Genomic DNA, 20,013 nt, shown 5'->3' with positions numbered 1-20,013 from the left:
TCTGTAATCCCAGCTCCTCAGGAGGCTGAGGCAGGAGAGTCGCTTGAACCCAGGAAGCGGAGGTTGCAGTGAGCAGAGATCACACCACTGCACTCCAGCCTGGGCCACAGAACGAGACCCAGTCTCAAAAAAACAAAAAACACAACAAAACAAAAGAAATGCAATTCCATACCTTTTACACTTGTTTTGAGACCCACAACTATGAAGTCTTTGAGTCCTAAAAGGTGTTAAAAGGTAATAGAGCTGTCATAAAAAGTGATGACAACCTAAATTTTCAGAAATACAAGGGGAGCAACTGACCCACGCATGACGTCTGTATTGTACTTTTTTAAAGGAGGGTAATCAAAATGCTGACAGAAGAATGGGACCTAAGAAATGTGAAGTAACTGAAGGTTTACAGATGTATAAGTGAGACTGAACTCTCAAGCAGGTGTCTTCCAATCTAGAACTAACAAAATATTAATCTTTTAGCTGGGCGTGGTAGTGCACACCTGTAGTTTTACCTATTTGGGAGGCTGAGGCAGGAGGACTGCTTGAGCCCAGCACCTTGAGATCAGCCTGGGCAACAGAGTGAGACCTAGTCTCTATTTTATTAAAAAGATATGGGGAAGGCTGGGCTCACGCCTGTAATTCCAGCACTCTCGGAGGCCAAGGCAGGCAGATCAGGAGGCCAGGAGATCGAGACCATCCTGGCCAACATGGTGAAACCCCATCTCCACTAAAAATACAAAAAAATTAGCAGGGCGTGGTGGTGCACACCTGTAGTCCCAGCTACTCGGGAGGCTGAGGCCAGGGAAACACTTGAACCTGGGAGGCGGACGTTGCAATGAGCTGAGATTGCACCACTGCACTCCAGCCTGGCAACAGAGTAAGACTCCAACTCTTAAAAAAAAAAAAAAAAAAAGATACGAGGAAACAAATTATTAAAAAAAAAGATTAGTCCAGTCAGTGGAATACTATGGTCCATAGGCCAAATACAGCCCACCAATTATTTTTTAAATAAAGTTTTATTACAACACGGCTATGCCAATTTGTTTACGTATTCTATGGCAATTGGGGGCTACAATGACAGAGCTGAGAGTTGTGACAGAAACTATGCAGCCTGGAAAGCTGAAAATATTTTACTATCTGGCCCTTTATAGAAAACGTGCCAACTTTTATTTTAAAGGATGGGCTGAAGGTTGAAGGGGGACAGGAAATGCTGCCTGGAATTTGCTAAACTCCAAGATGAGAAATAAGGCTGCTTGCAACAAAAATAAAAAGAATCAGCTGGGCACGGTGGCTCACATCTGTAATCCCAGCACTTTGGGAGGCTGAGGTGGGCAGATCACGAGGTCAGGAGATTGAGACCATCACGGCCAACACGGGGAAACCCTGTCTCTATTAAAAATACAAAAAAAAAAACTAACTGGGCATGGTGGCATGCACCTATAGTCCCAGCTACTCGGGAGGCCGAGGCAGGAGAATCACTTGAACCCAGGAGGCGGACGTTGCAGGGAGCTGAGATCATGCCACTGCACTCCAGCCTGGTGAAAGAGTGAGACTCCATCTCAAAAAAAAAAAAAAGAATCCAGATGTGAGAGAGGGCATGGAGATAAAATCATCAGAATTTTGGAAATGACCAGATCTGGAGACAAAGCAAGAGTCAAAACTGATGCTAAAAACAGGGTTGGTAACTGGGAATCACTTACAGTAATGGGATGAGGAGAAACAAGTGGTTTGGAGACAGTAAGAAAGAAAAGAAGTACAAGTTAAGTATCTCATTTGAACCACGTCAATTCAAAACAACACTTAGTCTAGGGGCTATCCAGGTAGGGATGTCTGGAGTCCAGCATGAAATGTATACCTGGATCTGAAGAGAGACCACAGCTGGGGATAAAGACGTTGGTGTCTACAGCTGAAGCTGTAAAGTGAGTGAGATCACTAAAAGACAAAAAAGATGAAGAGGAAGTAAAAAAGTGGAGCACAGAGTGGCGAGGGACAAGTAATGTGAGGCCATGCACACCATATGGAACAGAAGAGGGAGAGCCAGAAGGGGAACCAAAGCAGCTTGTGCTTTGGTCAACCAAGGCAACTTGGCTCAAAGACTGAAAAATGCACTACTGAGGTCAGCAGAGAATCTAAGGGAAGCAGCCTAGCAAGGGCGATCAAGAATTCTGTAGGACTGGACCCACTTCAGCTGCCACCACTTACCTTCAATGGCCCTGCTATGTCTAATTTTAGCAGGACCAAACGAGCAGCCCACACCTGTGGCCTGGGAATCCCTGCCCAGCACTAAATGAGCAAACTACTGGCATTAAGATGATGAAACAAATGTTTAATCTTCCTCTGGCAATGGCAGTGACTGAAGATCCCTTAATAAAAAAGCTTGTGGCCAGGCGCGGTGGCTCAGGCCTGTAATCCCAGCACTGTGGGAGGCCAAGGCAGGCGGATCACGAGGTCAGGAGTTCGAGACCAACCTGGCCAACATGGTGAAACCCCGTCTCTACTAAAAATACAAGAAGTAGCTGGGCATGGTGATGGGTGCCTGTAATCCCAACTACTCAGGAGGCTGAGGCAGGAGACTCGCTTGAACCCGAGAGGTGGAGGTTGCAGCAAGCCAAGATTGCACCACTGTACTCCCGGGCAACAGAGTGAGAGTACATCTCAAGGAAAAAAAAAATGTGCAACTGAGTGCATAAGATTCTCTCTGGGAACATGCTGCATACAAGGAAATGGCACCCAAGTAGAGGACAGTTTCTCAGTTAAAAGCATCATAATAATATTTTTTCAGATAAAAAGATTCCTGCTAATACTGAACACAGACCGACAGGTCACTTACCGCAGGCAGAGGGCAGTAGAACTGATGAACTGTGTGCATGACATCCAAGAGCATATTGTGTCCAATAACAAGTTTTCCCTAAAGAAAGTCAAGGTTAGAAAAAAGACTTCTACATTCAAAATTATACTGGGGTTTGAGAATGTATAGTTCAGATTCCAAGAGGACTTTGTGCTAAACTTGCTTTCCACACTAAAAAAAAAAAAAAAAAAGTACAAATAAGCAAATTTGGGCTGGCTTCATTCCTCCTCCATTTTGGAATGTTAAATCCAGAAGGCAAAGTGAAAGCTCCAAATGACTTTGATGTCACTGATCTTTTTCTTGAATTTTTATTAATTATGCCACTCTCATGAATCAGAAGTAGTAAAATTTTGATTGAAAAGTTTTTTTAAAAGTAAAATCTGGGCCGGGCATGGTGGCTCACAACTGTTATCCTAGCACTTTGGGAGGTCAAGGCGGGCGGATCACCGCCTCCCAAGGTGGGCGGATCACACTTGGGAGGTCAAGGCGGGTGGATCAGTAGCTCGAGACCAGCCTGGCCAACGTGGCGAAATCCCATCTCTACTAAAAACAGAAAAATTAGCCAGGTGTGGTGGTGCATGCCTATAAGTCCAGCTACCCAGGAGGCTGAGACAGGAGAATCATTGGAACCTGGGAGGCAGAGGCTGCAGTGAGCCAAGATTGTACCACTGCACTCCGGCCTGGGCAACAGAGTGAGACCCCATCTCAAAAAAAAAAAAAAAAAAGTAAAATCTGAAAGCGTTGACTCCCTTAACTGTCAAATAATTTGGGAACAAAACCAAACACAAATTTTAGGGCTGTATCCTTTAAAACAACCCACTTATTTTAAAAGATACATTCATACCAATGCTAAAAGGTAAAAATAACTAATTTCTAACTACATTAAACAGAATTACATTTCCTATATCATTATGTCAAAATTCATGGGGCATGTTCTTAAATACATATCCATTAAAAGTCACTGCCTTTCAGCCAACTGAAATACAATACACGTGCTGGCAGCCCTCTTTGTGCAATGGGCAGTGTGTCTGTCTCACACTATATGTGCAACAAATTAGTCCATTTTGACAAAAATTAAATTTCCAAAATGGAACATAAATTTCGATTTTGCCAGCCAGGTGACACCATTTTTAACATAAAACATCAGGGGCCGGGTGCAGTGGCTCACACTTGCTAATCCCAGCACTTTGGGAGGCCAAGGCAGGCGGATCACCTGAGGTCAGGAGTTTGAGAACAGCCTGCCCAACATGGCAAAACCCTGTCTCTACTAAAAACACAAAAAATTAGCTGGGTATGGTGGCAGATGCCTGTAATCTCAGCAACTCGGGAGGCTGAGGCAGAAGAATGGCTTGAACCCAGGAGGTGGAGGTTGCAGTGAGCTGAGATCGCACCACTGCACTCCAGCCTGGGCGACAGAGTCAGACTCTGTCTTAAAAAAAAAAAAAAAAAAAAAAAAATCAGGTTACCACGATGGAGCTTTTACTATGTCCCAAAGGACCTTCAGTGTAACACTGCTTGATTCATGGGACTACACATTAATTATCTGAAATAACCCTACACAAAATCTCCCAAATCTAACAGAGAAGCTGTCCTTTTGGCTCATGATTGGTGTACATTCTGAATACCTATGCTACGCTAAAATAATGAGCATTGATTGAAACCACAGAAAAGATGTGTAGGCAACCCCAAATGGAATGCAAACACTAAGAAATGAACCAAACTATATTATAAATGACTACCATAACCACACTGAAGGTTAAGAAGAAACTAACTTGGAAAAGAGCATCTTGACTAGATACTGCAAGGCTAAAAACAAAAGGAATTGCACATAAATCATAAATGTTATAATTTCATCAATAAATGTACTTCCCGCAAGGTATGGGTTAGTAGTTCTGAAGCTGCTTTACGTGTATACCAGGTTTAAACAAATAAACATAATGGAAGTAATGGGAACTGGATTTCTCACTGTTGAGAAAGAAGGCACAAATAAGAAAAGAGAGGAAGCTAAAAATAAGCCATGTGGTATTGTACTGGAATCTGAGGTATCAGTATAAAGGCATGCATACACCCATGCATGCACACACACAAACACACACACACACTTATTTATTTAGAGACAGGGTCTCTCGCTCTGTTGCCCAGGCTGTAGTGCAATGGCACCATCATGGCTCACTGCAGCCTCGAACTCCCATGCTCAAGCAATCCTCCCACCTCAGCCTCCCCTACAGCTGGGACCACAGGCATGTGCCACCACTCCTGGCTAATTTTTTAATTTTTTTTTTTTAAATGCAGTCTTGCTCTGTTGCCCAGGCTGAAGTGCAGTGGCACAACCTCAGCTCACTGGAACCTCCACCTTCCAGGTTCAAGAGATTGTCCTGCCTCAGCCTCCTGAGTAGCTGGGATTACAGGTGGCACCACCACACCAGCTAATTTTTGTATTTTTAGTAGAGACGGGGTTTTACCATGTTGGCCAGGCTGGTCTCAAACTCCTGACCTCATGTGATCTGCCCACCTTGGCCTCTCAAAGTGCTGGGATTACAGGCATGAGCCACCACACCCAGCCAATTTTTACATTTTTTGTAGAGAGGGGGTCTCCCATGTTGCCCAGGCTGGTCTTGAACTACTGGCCTGAAGCAGTCCTCCCGCCTTGACCTCCTTAAGTGTGGGATTACAGGGTTGAGCCATCATGCCCAGCTACATACACATTTATATAGATCCACACACACATACATATGCAGAGAGACACAGAAATATAGCTGTGTGTGTACATGCCTAGGTCTATATACATAACGTTTCTTAGTTCTATCCAGTGAGAGGGCTTAGAAGCAATAATATCACAGCAGTAACCTAGGGCCAGATCTTGGTTTCTAAACATCATTCCCCATTAAAAGAAACCAGAGCTCCGTGGAGAAGTCATTCATTCCATAGCTGAGCCAGAGAAACTACAAGAATACCAGAACGCAAGGAAGTGCTCAGAGAAGGATGGGGGGCTCGTTCAGAGGGCCCAGGAGCCAAGTCAAAGAAGCTCCAATGGCCAAAGGTGGTACAATTTAAGCAACAAAGTAAACAGTAAAAATACTAGATAATAATCTGTAGAATTAAAAAAAAATCCCTGAGTCTATACTCATATACATAAAAACAATTAAATAAACAAGAGAAAGGGCTGGGTGTGGTGGCTCATGCCTATAATCCAAAAACTTCGGGAGGCTGAGGCGGGGGAGACTGCTTGAGCCTAAGAGTTCAAGACTGGCCTGGACAACACAGGAAGACCCCCTCTCCACAAAAAATATATATATAAAATTAGCCACGTGTGGTAGCGCATGCCTGTAGTCCCATCTACTCGGGAAGCTAGGTAGGGAGGATCGCTTGAGCCCGGGAGGTGGTGGCTGCAGTGAGCCAGTGTACTCCCAGCCTGGGGAACAGAGAGAGACTGTGTCTCAAAATTAAATAAATACATAAATAAACAGGGGAAAAGGACATTTTTTCTTTCCTTTTTTTTTTTTTTGTGACAGGGTCTCAACTTTGTCACCAAGCTAGAGTGCAATCACGCAATCTCAGGTTACTGTAACCTCTACCTCCTAGGTTCAAGTGATTCTCCTGCCTCAGCCTCCCAGGTAGCTGGGATTACAGGTGTGTGCCACCACGCCCAGCTAATTTTTGTATTTTTAGTAGAGATGGGATTTCACCATGTTGGTTAGGCTGGTGTCGAACTCTTGACCTCCAGTGATCCACCCGCCTTGGCCTCCCAAAGTACTGAGATTACAGGTGTGAGCCACCATGCCCAGCCCATTTTTTTCTTTATAGAAGAATTCCAAGAATAAATGTAGAAAGGATGAAGGAAATATAAACTTGCCATTAGAATACCACAGTAATAACTGCTGCAGGCAAGATATGCTGATAGATGATAATATTGTAGGTAAAGTTTGAGGGAAAACAGGATTTTCATGGTCTCAAAGTATCTCCCCCAAGATATTCATAAAGTTAAATTATATAGTTAATTTAACTGTAATTTAATGATATAGTTAACTTATTAACTATAAAGTTAATTTCACAGAACACAAATCCAGCCGACACCACCTTAACCAAGTGATCAAGATCAACATCATGGGCAGGGCACGGTGGCTCACGCCTGTAATCCCAGCATTTTGGGAGGCCAAGGCAGGCAGATCACGAGGTGAGGAGATCGAGACCATCCTGGCTAACATGGTGAAACCCTGTCTCTACTAAAAATACAAAAAATTAGCCTGGTGTGGTGGCAGGCGGCTGTAGTCCCAGCTACTGGGGAGGCTGAGGCAGAAGAATGGCGTGAACCCAGGAGGCGGAGCTTGCAGTACGCCAAGATCACGCCACTGCAATCCAGCCTGGGCGACAAAGCGAGACTCCGTCTCAAAAAAGAAAAAAAAAATTGATCAACATCATGAACCATCATTTCCGCAGTATTCTTGCCAAACTATATATCCTCAGATCAGTCATGAAAAACGTGAGAGAAATTCCACCTGGGGGACTTCTGACAAAACAGCAATCAATACCATTCAAAAGTATCCAAGTTATAGGGCCAAGCATGGTGGCTCACGCCTGTAAATCCAGTATCTTGGGAGGCTGAAGGAGGCAGATAACTTGAGGTCAGGAGTTCGAGACCAGCCTGGCCAACATGGTGAAAGTCCGTCTCAACTAAAAATACAGAAATTAGCCAGGCGTGGTAGCAGGCGCCCGTAGTCCCAGCTACTTGGGAGGCTGAGGCAGACTTGCTTGAACCTGGCAGGCGGAGGTTGTGGTAAGCCAGGATCACGCCACTGCACTCCAGCAGGACAACAGAGCAAGACTCCAGCTCAAAAAATATATATATATATTTAAGGTATGGGATTTACGCATCTTACTTTACTTTAGTCAACTTTCATTCAAGACTCAAAAATTTTAAATGTCCGGATCACTAATGAACAGGGCTTTTTTGTAGTATGCTTTGGGATGTTGACTACCAACGGTCAGCAACATGTTATGAATATTCTGTAGAAGAAAGATGTCAGAGAAAAGAAAACAAGTACAGCAAGCTAAGGTATCTGAATGTGTATAAGGCAAACAACTGTCCAATCTTGGAAAAGCTGACTGAACTATCATGATGGCTACAAAAGAGCTCAAAAACAACTGATGTTCAGTATCTCTGAATTTTAGGGCCCGCCTCAATCAAAACCACCACTTATCTGAAGTCTGCTGGCTAGGTGTGCACAACATGAGCAAATGGAACCAGAAACTCAACTCTGCTTTTCTGGATACCTATAATCTCAGCCACTGCTGAAGAGGCTTACAGCTTTGTTTCTCTCCAGATCTTTCCAACTTTCTATTCGACTTTAATCGCCCCACTTACTTGAGCGAGAGAAGTCCTCGTGAGCCAACCCTCTTCTTTTACAAGGCTCTGCAAACCTCTGTTTATCCCGGAATGAGGACGGCGGGGGCCTTCCCTACAGCGCCCCTGTGTTTACAAGCCTGCAGCTGGCAGTGAGACAGCATGAAACTTCGAGAGGGTTTCTATGGCCTTAAAGCTTCCCTGATGCAAAGTTCAGCATCTAAGGTACAAGATGATTCCTTCTCCCAGGACCAAGTGCTCAAAGAAGAGAATGTCCTAGACTACAGGCAATTCAGCATTCAAGCAAGTTGTCTGTCTAGAACAACCAGCAGCATGACCTAGTTTACCTATGTAAGATGTGGATGCCTGTTTTCTTTCTCCTCTTCTTTTTTTTTTTTTTTTTTTGAGACAGGGTCTGTCTGTCACCCAGGCTGGGGGGCAATGGCGTGATCACAGCTCACTGCAGCCTTGACTTCCCGAGCTCCAGCGATCCTCCCACCTCAGCCTCCCAAGTAGCTGGAACCACAGGCATGTACCACCACACCTGACTAATTTTTGTATTTTTGGTAGAGATGGGGTTTCCCCATGTTTCCCAGGCTGGTCTCGAACTCCTGACCTCAAGCAATCCACCCTCATCGGCCTCCCAAAGTGCTGGGATTACAGACATGAGCCACTATGCCCGGCTACCTGTTTACAGAAAGGCATCACAAAGCAAGGAATAACACCCACCATATCTATCATAGAGCCCCCTAGCAGATTTACACAAATGGCCAGTATCTTTTTAAAACGTATCAAATATTATTAAGAATAAGATTCAATTACGTTTATGCAGCACTAAACAAAGACATCATTATTTTTACCATCTAGATTCTTCTACTTAGGGAACAAAACACCTTCAGTTGAATATCTGATTGTTTCTCCCCTTATTCCTTACTTTCTTTTTTGACTTCTTACTGGTTTTAAGAATGATAACTCTTGGTTTCCACGCAGCCATATAAGGACAACATAGTGTAACCCTCCTATCCATTTTTCAAGCAAGACTCTCTGAAAATTGATTTGAATACAATTTAGCAATTATGTCTCACCAAGTGCATTATAACAACAGTCTTTCTTGATGAAGTTCTAACTTCTTAGAATGTTCCAGGTAAACATTCTAAAGGAGATGAAATGATTAATCTGCAATGATAATTAGATACTTCACCTGGAATAGCATGTTCTGCAATCTTGCTAAAAAGTCTGGCTCACTTACCGAATTGGCAATGGCATGAATGACTCTAGAAAATCCCACAGCATCATTCAGCTCCTCCTAATTAAAAAATATATATATGATTATTGATGTATAAATATTCCTTATGTGAATGAATAAAAAAACTACCCGAAAAAAAGACACTGAAATTTTGTATCAAGTTAGATAGCTTTAGTTTCCTGTGCTTTGTGCCTATCTTCCCAAAAATCTCCATCTAAAATGATCTACGTACATACTTTTCTTCTATTTTAGAAACTAGAATGAACAAATGGAAAATTATTCATTAGTTACTAAAACAACAATGCTTAGGGTTTACCCATCCCTTCACGGACTTCTTTAAAATTTCCAAGTCTTTCAAGGTGTCTTAAAAACAGTAACTCAAAAAGTTGCCACCTGCAGGCTAAACTCAGTAACACATTCAATTCTGAGGAAACCCATCTGGCAGTTAACTGATCAAATCAAGTATTTTCATAATTCCTGATTTTTTTTCCTTGAAAAATACATTTTTACAAAATTCTCCCACCCACCTTCTTCTCTCCTATATTCTTTCCAGCAGTGTTGAAAGAGGCTCAGTGTCTCTCTCATCTTGAAAACCCTCCCCTCCTCTAAGCTCTCTCAGACTACTGCCCCTTCTACTTGTCTCATCAAAGCTAACTTGCTTGAAGGACTTCTCCAGTTTAACTCCCAGGTGTTCCCAGCCCTCTGGCTTCATGCTCACTGAAATTGCTCACCTCCTTAAAACTAACCCCAACACTGGCCGGACGCCTGTAATCCAAGCACTTTGGGAGGCAGAGGCGGATGGATCACTTGAGGTCGGGAGTTTGAGACCAGCCTGACCAACATGGTGAAACCCTGTCTCTACTAAAAATAAAAAATCAGCAAGATGTGCTGGTGCATGCCTGTAATCCCAGCTACTCTCGAGGCTGAGGCAGAATTGCTTGAACCCGGGAGACGGAGGCTGCGTGCAGTAGGCCGAGATCACACCACTGCACTCCAGCCTGGGCAGTAAGAGCAAAACTCCATCTCAAAAAACAAAACAAACAAACAAAAAAACTAACCCCAAGACCAACAAGTATTTGCAAGGATGTAGAAAAACTGAAACCTGCGTGCTGTTGATGAAAATGTTAAACACTGCAGTAGCTAAGGAAAACAGTATGGAGGCTCATCCCAAAAATTCCCATATTACCCGGCAATTCCATTTCTGGGTATATACCCCAAAGAATTGAAAGCAGGGACTCAAATAGGTACTTGCACACCTGAGTTCACAAGAGCATTATTTACAATAGTTAAAAGCAACCCAGGTGTCCACAAACAAATAGATAAAACAAAATGTGATCTAGCCATACAATGGAATATTATTCAGCCTTAAAAAGGAAGGAAATTCTGACACATGCTATAACATGGGGAATCTTGAGGACGCTATGCTAAGAGAAATCAGGCAGTCACAGGACGACAAATACTGTACTTATATGAGGTACTCAGAGTGATCAAATTCATATGACAAAGTAGAATAGTGGTTGCCAGGGGCTGAGTGTCAGGGGTGGGAGATGGAGAATTGCTTTATTAGTACAGAGTTTCGGTTTTGCAAGATGAAGAGAACTCTGGAGATAGATGGTGGTGATGATTGCACAGCAATGTTAAAGTACTTGATGTCACTGAACTGTACATTTAATAGTTAAGATGATAAATTTTGTTATGTGTATTTTACCACAACTAAAAATTGTTTTTTTGGGGGGCCAGGCACAGTAGCTCACGCTGGTAATCCCAGAACTCTGGGAGGCTGAGGCAGGCAGATCGCCTGAGGTCGAGAGTTCAAGACCTGCCTGGCCAACATGGCGAAACCCCGTCTCTACTAAAAATACAAAAATTAGCTGGACGCGGTGGCGTGCACCTGTAATCCCAGCTACACGGGAGGCTGAGGCAGGAGAATCGCTTGAACTCAGGAGGCGGAGGTTGCAGTGAGCCGAGATGACGTCACTGCAAGCAAGACTCCGTTTCAAACAAAAACAAAAATTGCTTTTTTGGTTTTGTTTTTTGTTTTTTAGACAGAGTCTCACTCTGTCATCCAGGCTGGAGTGCAGTGGCGTGATCTCGGCTCACTGCAACCTCCGCCTCCCGGGTTCAAGCGATTCTCCTGCCTCAGCCTCCCGAGTAGCTGGGATTGCAGGCGCATGCCACTGCGCCCGGCTAATTTTTTTGTACTTTTAGTAGAGATAGGGAAAAATTGTTTTAATTATAGTTTAAAAAACTACTGCCAGGGCTGAATCCAACAGCCATGTCTCAATCCTAACCCCTACATGGGAGCTGACACTGCTGACCGCCCCTTTTTCTCTCTTCCCTTGGCTGTGTACCACAATAATCTCCCGGTACATTTTGTCGACTTCTGCCTATCATTTAAATGCTGTTGATCCTCAGGATTCAGCCCCAGGTCCTCTTCTCATTCCTCACGTACTCCGCAGTTGCTCTCTGCCAATGACAATCATGCCTAGCCCTCTCCCGTGCTCAACACTGACAAACCTGCTGAGAGGACATCCACCCTTGAATGTCCTAAAAACACCCGAAACCTCATCAGGTCAAAACCAGAATGGAACATCTTTTTCCACTCTGGGGGAACATCTTTTTCCACTCTAGGGGACGCCATGGTGCCCTAGTGGCCTTGCATGTATCAAAACGGGCCATGCAGGTAAAGGCTAATCTGAGTCTTGGCCACAGACTCATCTGCATCTTGGCAGAACACATCAGGAGGGAAGGGTGGGAGGCAGAGGCTTCTAAGGAGCTGCTATGAGGCCAGCTCCCACCCCCTTCCCTGTCACTCCTGGGATGCTGTAATGAAACAGTTCCTCATTGCCTCCAGGGTTCTGAGGAGGTGTGGGGCTCTCTGCCTCGCCCTCTCAGAAGAGAGCTGCAGAGTATCAAAGCCCTGAGCTGCAGCCTAGAACTCATTCCTCAGTGAAGCCACATCACACAACACATGCTGCAATCATCTCACATCTTTTTTTTTTTTTTTTTTTAAGATAAGGTCTCACTCTGTCACCCAAGCTGGAGTACAGTGGCATAATCTCAACTCACTGCAACTGCAACCTCCACCTCCCGGGTTCAAGCAATTCTCCAGCATCAGCCTCCCAAGTAGCTAGGACCACAGGCACATGTCACCACACCTGGATAATTTTTGTATTTTTTGTAGAGATGGGGTTTCGCTATGTTGCTCAGACTGGTCTCGAACTACTGAACTCAAAGTGATCCTCCCACCTCAGTCTCCTAAAGTAGTGCTGCGATTACAGTCATGAGCCACCGCAACTGGCCTCTAACTGGCACCTTTTGTTTCTGCATTGTCCTTTTTAGTATGTGGGACAGGGACCACAGGCAGCACCTTTTGCTAATCCTTCTCTGTGTAGGTAATATGCTGTCTCCCAAAGTGGGTCATTGTGGTTGAGTCAATTAGGAGCGACCCTGCCTAATGTACATATGAGCATGACATTCATCCACATGCAAACCCACTACTCTCTCCTCCACCTTTCCCCCCAACCGATGTCACTCCAGCCAACCCCTCCAACTGAACAGAATGCACTCTACCCTGTTGTGCAAATGTCTGGCATGAGCATCTTCCTCCTTCCCCCTTCCTCCTCCACCACCCACATTCAGTCATAAATTCCATGGATTCTACCTTCCAAATATCTCCAGATTCCATCTACACTGCTACTCACTATCCTACGCCAGGTCACCAACATCTCCTAGCTAGGTTACTCCACAGCTTAACTGGTCTTCTGCCTCCAGTCTTACTCACTTGAAACCATTCTTCACACAGCAAGCAGGGTGATGTTCCAACAGTACAACCTAAGCGTGTCATCCTCATCTGTCAGATCATGTGCTCTGAACTTGGTTTAAGGAAAACTAGTAACTATACATGAAGTTAGACATCGCAGTATTAAAGGGCAGTGACGCTCAGTGACACACAAGCTAAATGAGAATCAAGAATACTTTCTTCAGGACTGGTTTAAGTAGACACTGGTCACTTAAGTAGTGTCTTAGGTCACTTAAGTAGTGGTCCCTAAGATTACAGACATCAGACTCACTTTGCTAGCTACGTCTCATGCTTAAACCTAACTTCCCCTTATTCCAGTCCAGGTTTTTCTGCCAATTCCATAGTTCTATGAAAGAAAATTATTCATTGAATTGAATCCAACATATGATCTGAAATAGACAGGAATAAATCACTATTTATGTTGCCATTTCTCACCCCCCAAGAATTAACATAGCCCAATTACCTGTTCTTTGGCATGTTTCTGCTGCTCTCTTCTTTTGCGTTCTTCTTCATCTACTTTGCTGATAACTATATATCGCTCCTTCTAAAAGACATAAAGCAGATATACAATTTTCTTTTGCTTTTTTTTGAGACAGAGTTTCGCTCTTGTTGCTCAGGCTGGAGTGCAATGGCACGATCTCGGCTCACTGCAACCTCCGCCTGCTGCGTTCAAGCAATTATCTTACCTCAGCCTCCTGAGTAGCTGGGATTACAGGCTTGTGCCACCACACCCGGCTAATTTTTGTATTTTTAGTAGAGACGGAGTTTCTCCATGTTGGTCAAGCTGGTCTCAAACTCCCCACCTCAGGTGATCCACCTGCCTCGGCCTCCCAAAGTGCTGGGATTACAGGTGTGAGCCACGGGCCTGGCTCACACCTGTATATACAATTTTCTAGATACACAATTTTCTAGAGGCAATTTAATCCAAAAAATTCAGATTTCTGCTGCCATTAGAATTTTTTTTTGAGACAGTCTCATTCTGTCACCCAAGCTGGAGTGCAGTGGCACAACCTCAGCTCCCTGCAAACTCTGCCTCCCAGATTCAAGCGATTCTCCCGCCTCAGCCTCCAGAGTAGCCAAGATGACAGGTGCGCACCAATATGCCCAGCTAGTTTTTGTATTTGTAGTAGAGACGGGGTTTTGCCATATTGCCCAGGCTGCTCTCAAACTCCTGACCTCAAGTGATCTGCCCACCTTGGCATCCCAAAGTGCTGGGATTACAGGCACGAGCCACCAAGCCTAGCCAGAAGTTGTAATTTTTGTAACTGCACACTTTTTTTGTATGTGTGACAGGTTATCACTCCCATCGCTCAGGCTGGAGTGCAGTGGCATGATCACAGCTCACTGCAGCCTCAAATTCCTGGGCTCAGATGATCCTCTCACCTCAGCCTCCCGAAGCTGGGACTACAGGCATGTAAAACTATGCCTGGCTAATTTCTTTCTATATTTTTAGTAGAGACGGAGTTTCACCATGTTGTCCAGGCTGGTCTCAAACTCCTGGGCTCAAATGACCTGCTCATCTCAGCCTCCCAAAGTGCTGGGATTACAGGCCTGAGCCACCATGCCCAGCCACTGTAGTCTTTCATGAGCCAAATACAACAGAAAATACTTTGAAATGCCAACATAAGTTGAGCTGATGCATTACAAACCAAATTTTGTCTCTGTGTTTCCGTGACATTTTCCTACAGTTTACTAACTCAAACCAACAGACATCAGTTAAAAATATCAACAGACTGTGAGAATAAGACATTTCCTATGACAAATACTAAAAAAGTTATATTGCATTTGAACATCAATTTCTGAAGAGTTTTAAAGTAAAATGTATATGTTGTATTAACATTAACAAAACTTACATATATGTTATATGTTGTATTAACATAAGAAAAAACTCTGGATTTTCTGCCAACGTGTCAGATAACTAGTGCTTTCTTTCTCATATATATTTTGCGTCCACTAAAGATAAATCACCTACCAAGATTATTTTTCTACTTTATTTAATCTCTAATTTTATACCTGACTTAAGAGCAACAACAAAGTATAAAATTGAAACACTGCAGAAGGAACCCACCACTAGCTACCCACTTCCCAGCACAATTCTATCAGTGTACCCTGTGTACTCAGGACAATAGCTATGCTTACGACCCAGATTCTAAAATTTAATTTTATCTGCCCATGCAACATGAAGCCATTTCTTCACATGTACCATTATAGCTTTCTGCCATAGTAAGAATACAAACTAACATTTGTATACTTTCAAGTTTACAAGGCATCACTTCCACTTACCCATGGTATCACCATAAAAAGGCTACGAGAAAGTATAGATCACCATTATCATGCTCAGCCCCAATGTACACAAGAGGAAAATGAGGCTTAAAGAGGTCAAATGACTTACCCTAGATTACCCAGCTCATAACGAGCACAGACAAGGTACAAATTCTGACCTTCAGCACACTAAGAATTGAGCGCGGTGGCTCAGGCCTGGAATCCAGCACTCTGCGAGGCCAAGGCGGGCAAATAGTTTGAGCCCAGGAGTTCAAGACTAGCCTGGGCAACAGGGTGAAACCCTGTCTCTACTAAAAATATAAAAAATTAGCCAGGCATGGTGGCATGAGCCTGTAGTCCCAGCTTGGGAGGCTGAGGTAGGAGGATCACCTGAGCCCAGGAAATCAAGGCTGCAGTGAGCTGTGATCGCCCACTGCACTCCAGCCTGGGTAATCAGAGCAAGACCCTGAGAAAAAAAAAAAAGAAACCCATATCAGTGTAACAATGGATGTGTTTAATGTTAGCACTAGATAATTCTTGGGGTTACCTTTTCAGTTTCTAAAGTCTCAACATGAATGCCTTTCGGATACCTAAAGAAAAGAAAAACACGGTATCAGTAGATGAGTCAATGACAGCTAAATCCCAAAGTATTTTATAAGCAACTATCCAGCCATAAATTAAGTAATATAAGTTTTATTAACTACGAAATAATTATCACTACAATGGAGTCTTTACAGCACATTTATTTTACAACGTTTCAGCTGCTAAATGTTTCCTTACCCTTGCTCTTAAACACATATACATGGATTTGACTTCAAATTAATGTTTTTTAGGACTTAGGTATTTTCTTTTTTTTTTTTCTTTTTTTTTTTTTTTGAGACAAGAGTCTCTCTCTGTCGCCCAGGCTGGAGTGCAGTGGCGTGATCTCAGCTCACTGCAAGCTCCACCTCCCTGGTTCATGCCATTCTCCTGCCTCAGCTTCCCGAGTAGCTGGGACTACAGGCACCCGCCAGCACACCCGGCTAATTTTTTGTATTTTTAGTAGAGACAGGGTTTCACCGTGTTAGCCAGGATGGTCTCGATCTCCTGACCTCATGAACCTCCCGCCTGGGCCTCCCAAAGTGCTGGGATTACAGGTGTGAGTCACTGCACCAGGCCAGGACTTAGGCATTTTCTAAAATGTCCCACATCTCAAAATACAGTCAACTCATTACCACAGAGTCAAATCTTGCTTCCAAACATAAAAATGTTTCCTAACTGAAATTGTGAAAGTCTTATTTTATTTATTTATTTATTTTTTTGAGATGGAGTCTCACCCTGCCACTCAGGCTGGAGTGCCAAGCCGCAATCTTGGCTCACTGCAACCTCTGGCTCCTGGGTTCAAGCGATTCTCCTGCCTTTGCCTACCAAGTAGCTGGTATTACAGGCATGTGCCACCACGTCTGGCTAAATTTTGTATTTGTAGTAGAGACGGGGTTTCACCATGTTGGCCAGGCTGGTCTTGAACTCCTGACCTCAGGTGATCTGCCCACCTTGGCCTCCCAAAGTACTAGGATTACAGGAGTGAGCCACTGCGCCCGGCATGAAAGTCTTTTTAGATTGCACAGTATATACAAAGAGGAGGTTTTAGATGGCCAACTCTGCTGTAGTTTTGCATGGTATTAACACCTTGCATCAGCCAAGGAGGAGAGGGATCTGGAATGCAGGTGGAGTAGGCTGCAAGGACGACATGACAGGAAAGGAGTGTGGGCAAACTAAACAGCCCTTTCCTATTGTGTTCAAAGTATATTCCCAGTATACATGTCACTGGTAGATTCCAATAGAAGAACAAGGTCCCCAAAGTCAAATGGAAATGTCCACCTGTCTATGTCAATGTTCAATTTCTGAGTTGAAGACCCACCTGCAAACACAAGGAAACCAAGGGAAACATCCTTGGAAAAATACACACACACAAGTCTGGATGTTATTTCAGGGGATTCACAGACCTCCTGAAACCCATCCATAGTCTCACCCTAAGTTAAGAACTCTTGCTTTACCAAAAGCATTCATCCGAGTATTTCCTAGGTCTGAAAACCAAATATTTATTGTGTACCCCCAAAGGACAAAAACACTACCAATCCATAGCTTAACGGATGCACCAAAGTGATAATTATTTTAAGAAGCTTTAAAGCATCTGTTAAAAAACAATAACGAAAGAAAATTAAGTGAGTATTCAACTTAAGAAAGTAGGGGGAACTTGGTGTGGTCAAATCACTGAGAATCGCAAAATTTCAAAAAGGAAATGAGAGCTAAGAGATTACACTTAGTCTTTAAATCCTGGGTCCCCCACAGAGCTCCTGCATACAATATAAATACTTACTTCCAGCTCAAAGTCTGATAAATTAGTTTTCTTTGGAACCTATAAAAACAAAAGAAAAGGTATTGATTTTGGCTCAGAAGTAAATCCGAACTGATCAAGCATTTGTTGAGAAGGATTTCACTTTAAGAAGAGACTTCATCAGAACTGATAGGTAATTTGCAAACAAAAATAGGCAGGTTATTTGAGGTGGGGGGAATTCCTCATCACTTGTCTTTTTTTTTGAGACAGACTCTTGCTCCGTCTCCCAGGCTGAAGTGTAGTGGCGCGATCTGGGCCCATTGCAACCTCCACCTCCTGGGTTCAAGTGATTCTCCTGCCTCAGCCTCCCGAGTAGCTGGGATTACAGGCATGCACTACCACACCCAGCCAATTTTTGTATTTTTAGTAGAGGTGGGGTTTCGCCATGTTGGCCAGGCTGGTCTTGAACTCCTGACCTCAGGTGATTCACCCACCTCGGCCTCCCAAGATGCTGGGATTATAGGCGTGAGCCACCGCGCCCGGCCCCATCATCACTTGTCTTCTAAAATTTTCTTTAATATTATGCTGCTTTTATTGAAGAGGTAGAAGTTCTTTTCTAATCAAAATATTGCTTCCTGCAGCTGCATAAAGAGAGTTTAAAGTAGACAGATGCATTAAAATACTTTTGTGAAACTCCTCACAAAGTAAAAGGAAAAAAAGACAATCACGTTACTGACTCTTTGAAATGCTAATGTTCTTTGAATACAGAGAGAAATTAAAAGGGTGTAAGTAGCCTGAAAGTGAATTGGTTCTTCTGAAGCCTTCACATATTAAGTGCTCCTCAAGGCCAAAGTAATTATGCCACTCTTGGGCATAACTGAAAGTCAAGGTTGCACAACAGTTTTCTCCGCTTCAGGTACAGGACAAAGCATTCATTCAGTGTCTCAGTATACACAGTCATCCCCACTGTGTAACACTAAAGTTAGTGTTTAATTGTTGAGAACATACCAATAATAAAAAGACCCTTTATAAAGCTGTTGTTATAAGACTAGATGCATCAAATGCCACAAATCATCTACCTTTCCAAAAAAAGAACACGCAGAAATGTTCAGGACAACTAACCCGGTACACGGCTCTAAATCCAAGTTCTTGTTTTCTTCACTTTGTAATAAATCTTCTATTTTCTCTCTGAGGAATTAGAATAGACCATGACCATTAGTACGTTTAAGGAATGAAGTCATCAACCAAGAAAATAATCACAACCAAACAGTCTAAATATAAGAACATGTGACAATGTAATTCTACCAAATTACCCTAAAACTTTTAGTTCAAAGACTTTAAAAAATGCTTTATTTTGACCTAGGCATAGAATCCCAGCACTTTGGGAGGTCGAGGTTGGGTGGATAACTTGAGCCCACGAGTTCACGACCAGCCTGGGCAATATACTGAGAGCCCCTCACTACAAAAAATAAATTTTAAAAATTAGCTGGGCGTGGTGCAGTGTAACTGTGGTCCCAGCTACTCCAGAAGCTGAGGTGGGAGGATCGCCTGAGCCCAGGAAGTTGAGGCTGCAGTGAGGCGTGATCGCGCCACTGCACTCCAGCCTTGGCAACAGAGCGAGACCCTGTCTCAAAAAATAAATAACATAAAAAAGCTTTATTTGGCATATTTTGGGGGGATGAGGGTTACTGCTGTTATTTATTAGTGACCAACTTCTCAAGGACTCGTCAATAAAAGTGATTTAATTTTTTACTTTCCCAGTAAAATGGTTACACCAACAACTAAGCTGAGCAAGACCAGACACTTGTCCAAGATCACATGTGCTTGTCGGCACCTTTACTGCAAGCAAAGAGAACATGGACATGCTGCAGGCTGGATAAGCCTGATCCACTCCTCCGCCTTCAAGGACACTGGACAGTGGCTGTCAGGTATTCAGTCCATGCAAGTTTTAGAAGTCGCTGATTAGCATTTAAAAAACAAGAAAAGGGGCCCGGCAATGGCTCACGCCTGTAATCCCAGCACTCTGGGAGGCCGAGGCAGGAAGATCCCTTGAGCTCAGAAGTTTGACACTAGCCTGGGAAACATAGTGAGATCCATCTCTATTTAAAAAAAAAAAAAAAAAAGTCCATGCAGGTCTGCCCACATACTGAATGAAATCTCTTGCCTAGTGACATGTAGCAAGTCCAAGTACAATACATGGAACTCT

General features: G+C 43.5%; 1 protein-coding gene across 2 annotated transcripts in view; it reads right to left on the bottom strand.

Moving 5' to 3' along the window:
* PARN (poly(A)-specific ribonuclease) overlaps nt 1-20,013 on the bottom strand; it is a 196,365-nt gene that overhangs the window by 156,457 nt on the left and 19,895 nt on the right. Inside the window, exons 8-13 of one of the 2 annotated variants that reach the window (XM_003269303.3) lie at nt 18,930-18,995; nt 17,850-17,888; nt 16,038-16,080; nt 13,692-13,772; nt 9,430-9,486; nt 2,822-2,899 (exon numbers count right to left, since the gene is read on the bottom strand). In XM_003269303.3, coding sequence (XP_003269351.1) covers nt 2,822-2,899; nt 9,430-9,486; nt 13,692-13,772; nt 16,038-16,080; nt 17,850-17,888; nt 18,930-18,995 — 364 coding nt within the window. The remainder of the gene's footprint in view (nt 1-2,821; nt 2,900-9,429; nt 9,487-13,691; nt 13,773-16,037; nt 16,081-17,849; nt 17,889-18,929; nt 18,996-20,013) is intronic. The other variant, XM_030798055.1, reaches the window with a different exon arrangement.

This window comes from Nomascus leucogenys, chromosome 18 (genome assembly GCF_006542625.1).
Source record: "Nomascus leucogenys isolate Asia chromosome 18, Asia_NLE_v1, whole genome shotgun sequence".
Lineage (NCBI taxonomy): Eukaryota > Metazoa > Chordata > Mammalia > Primates > Hylobatidae > Nomascus > Nomascus leucogenys.
Note: the sequence above shows the minus strand (reverse complement) of the source record. Positions and strands in the feature narration are given on the sequence as shown.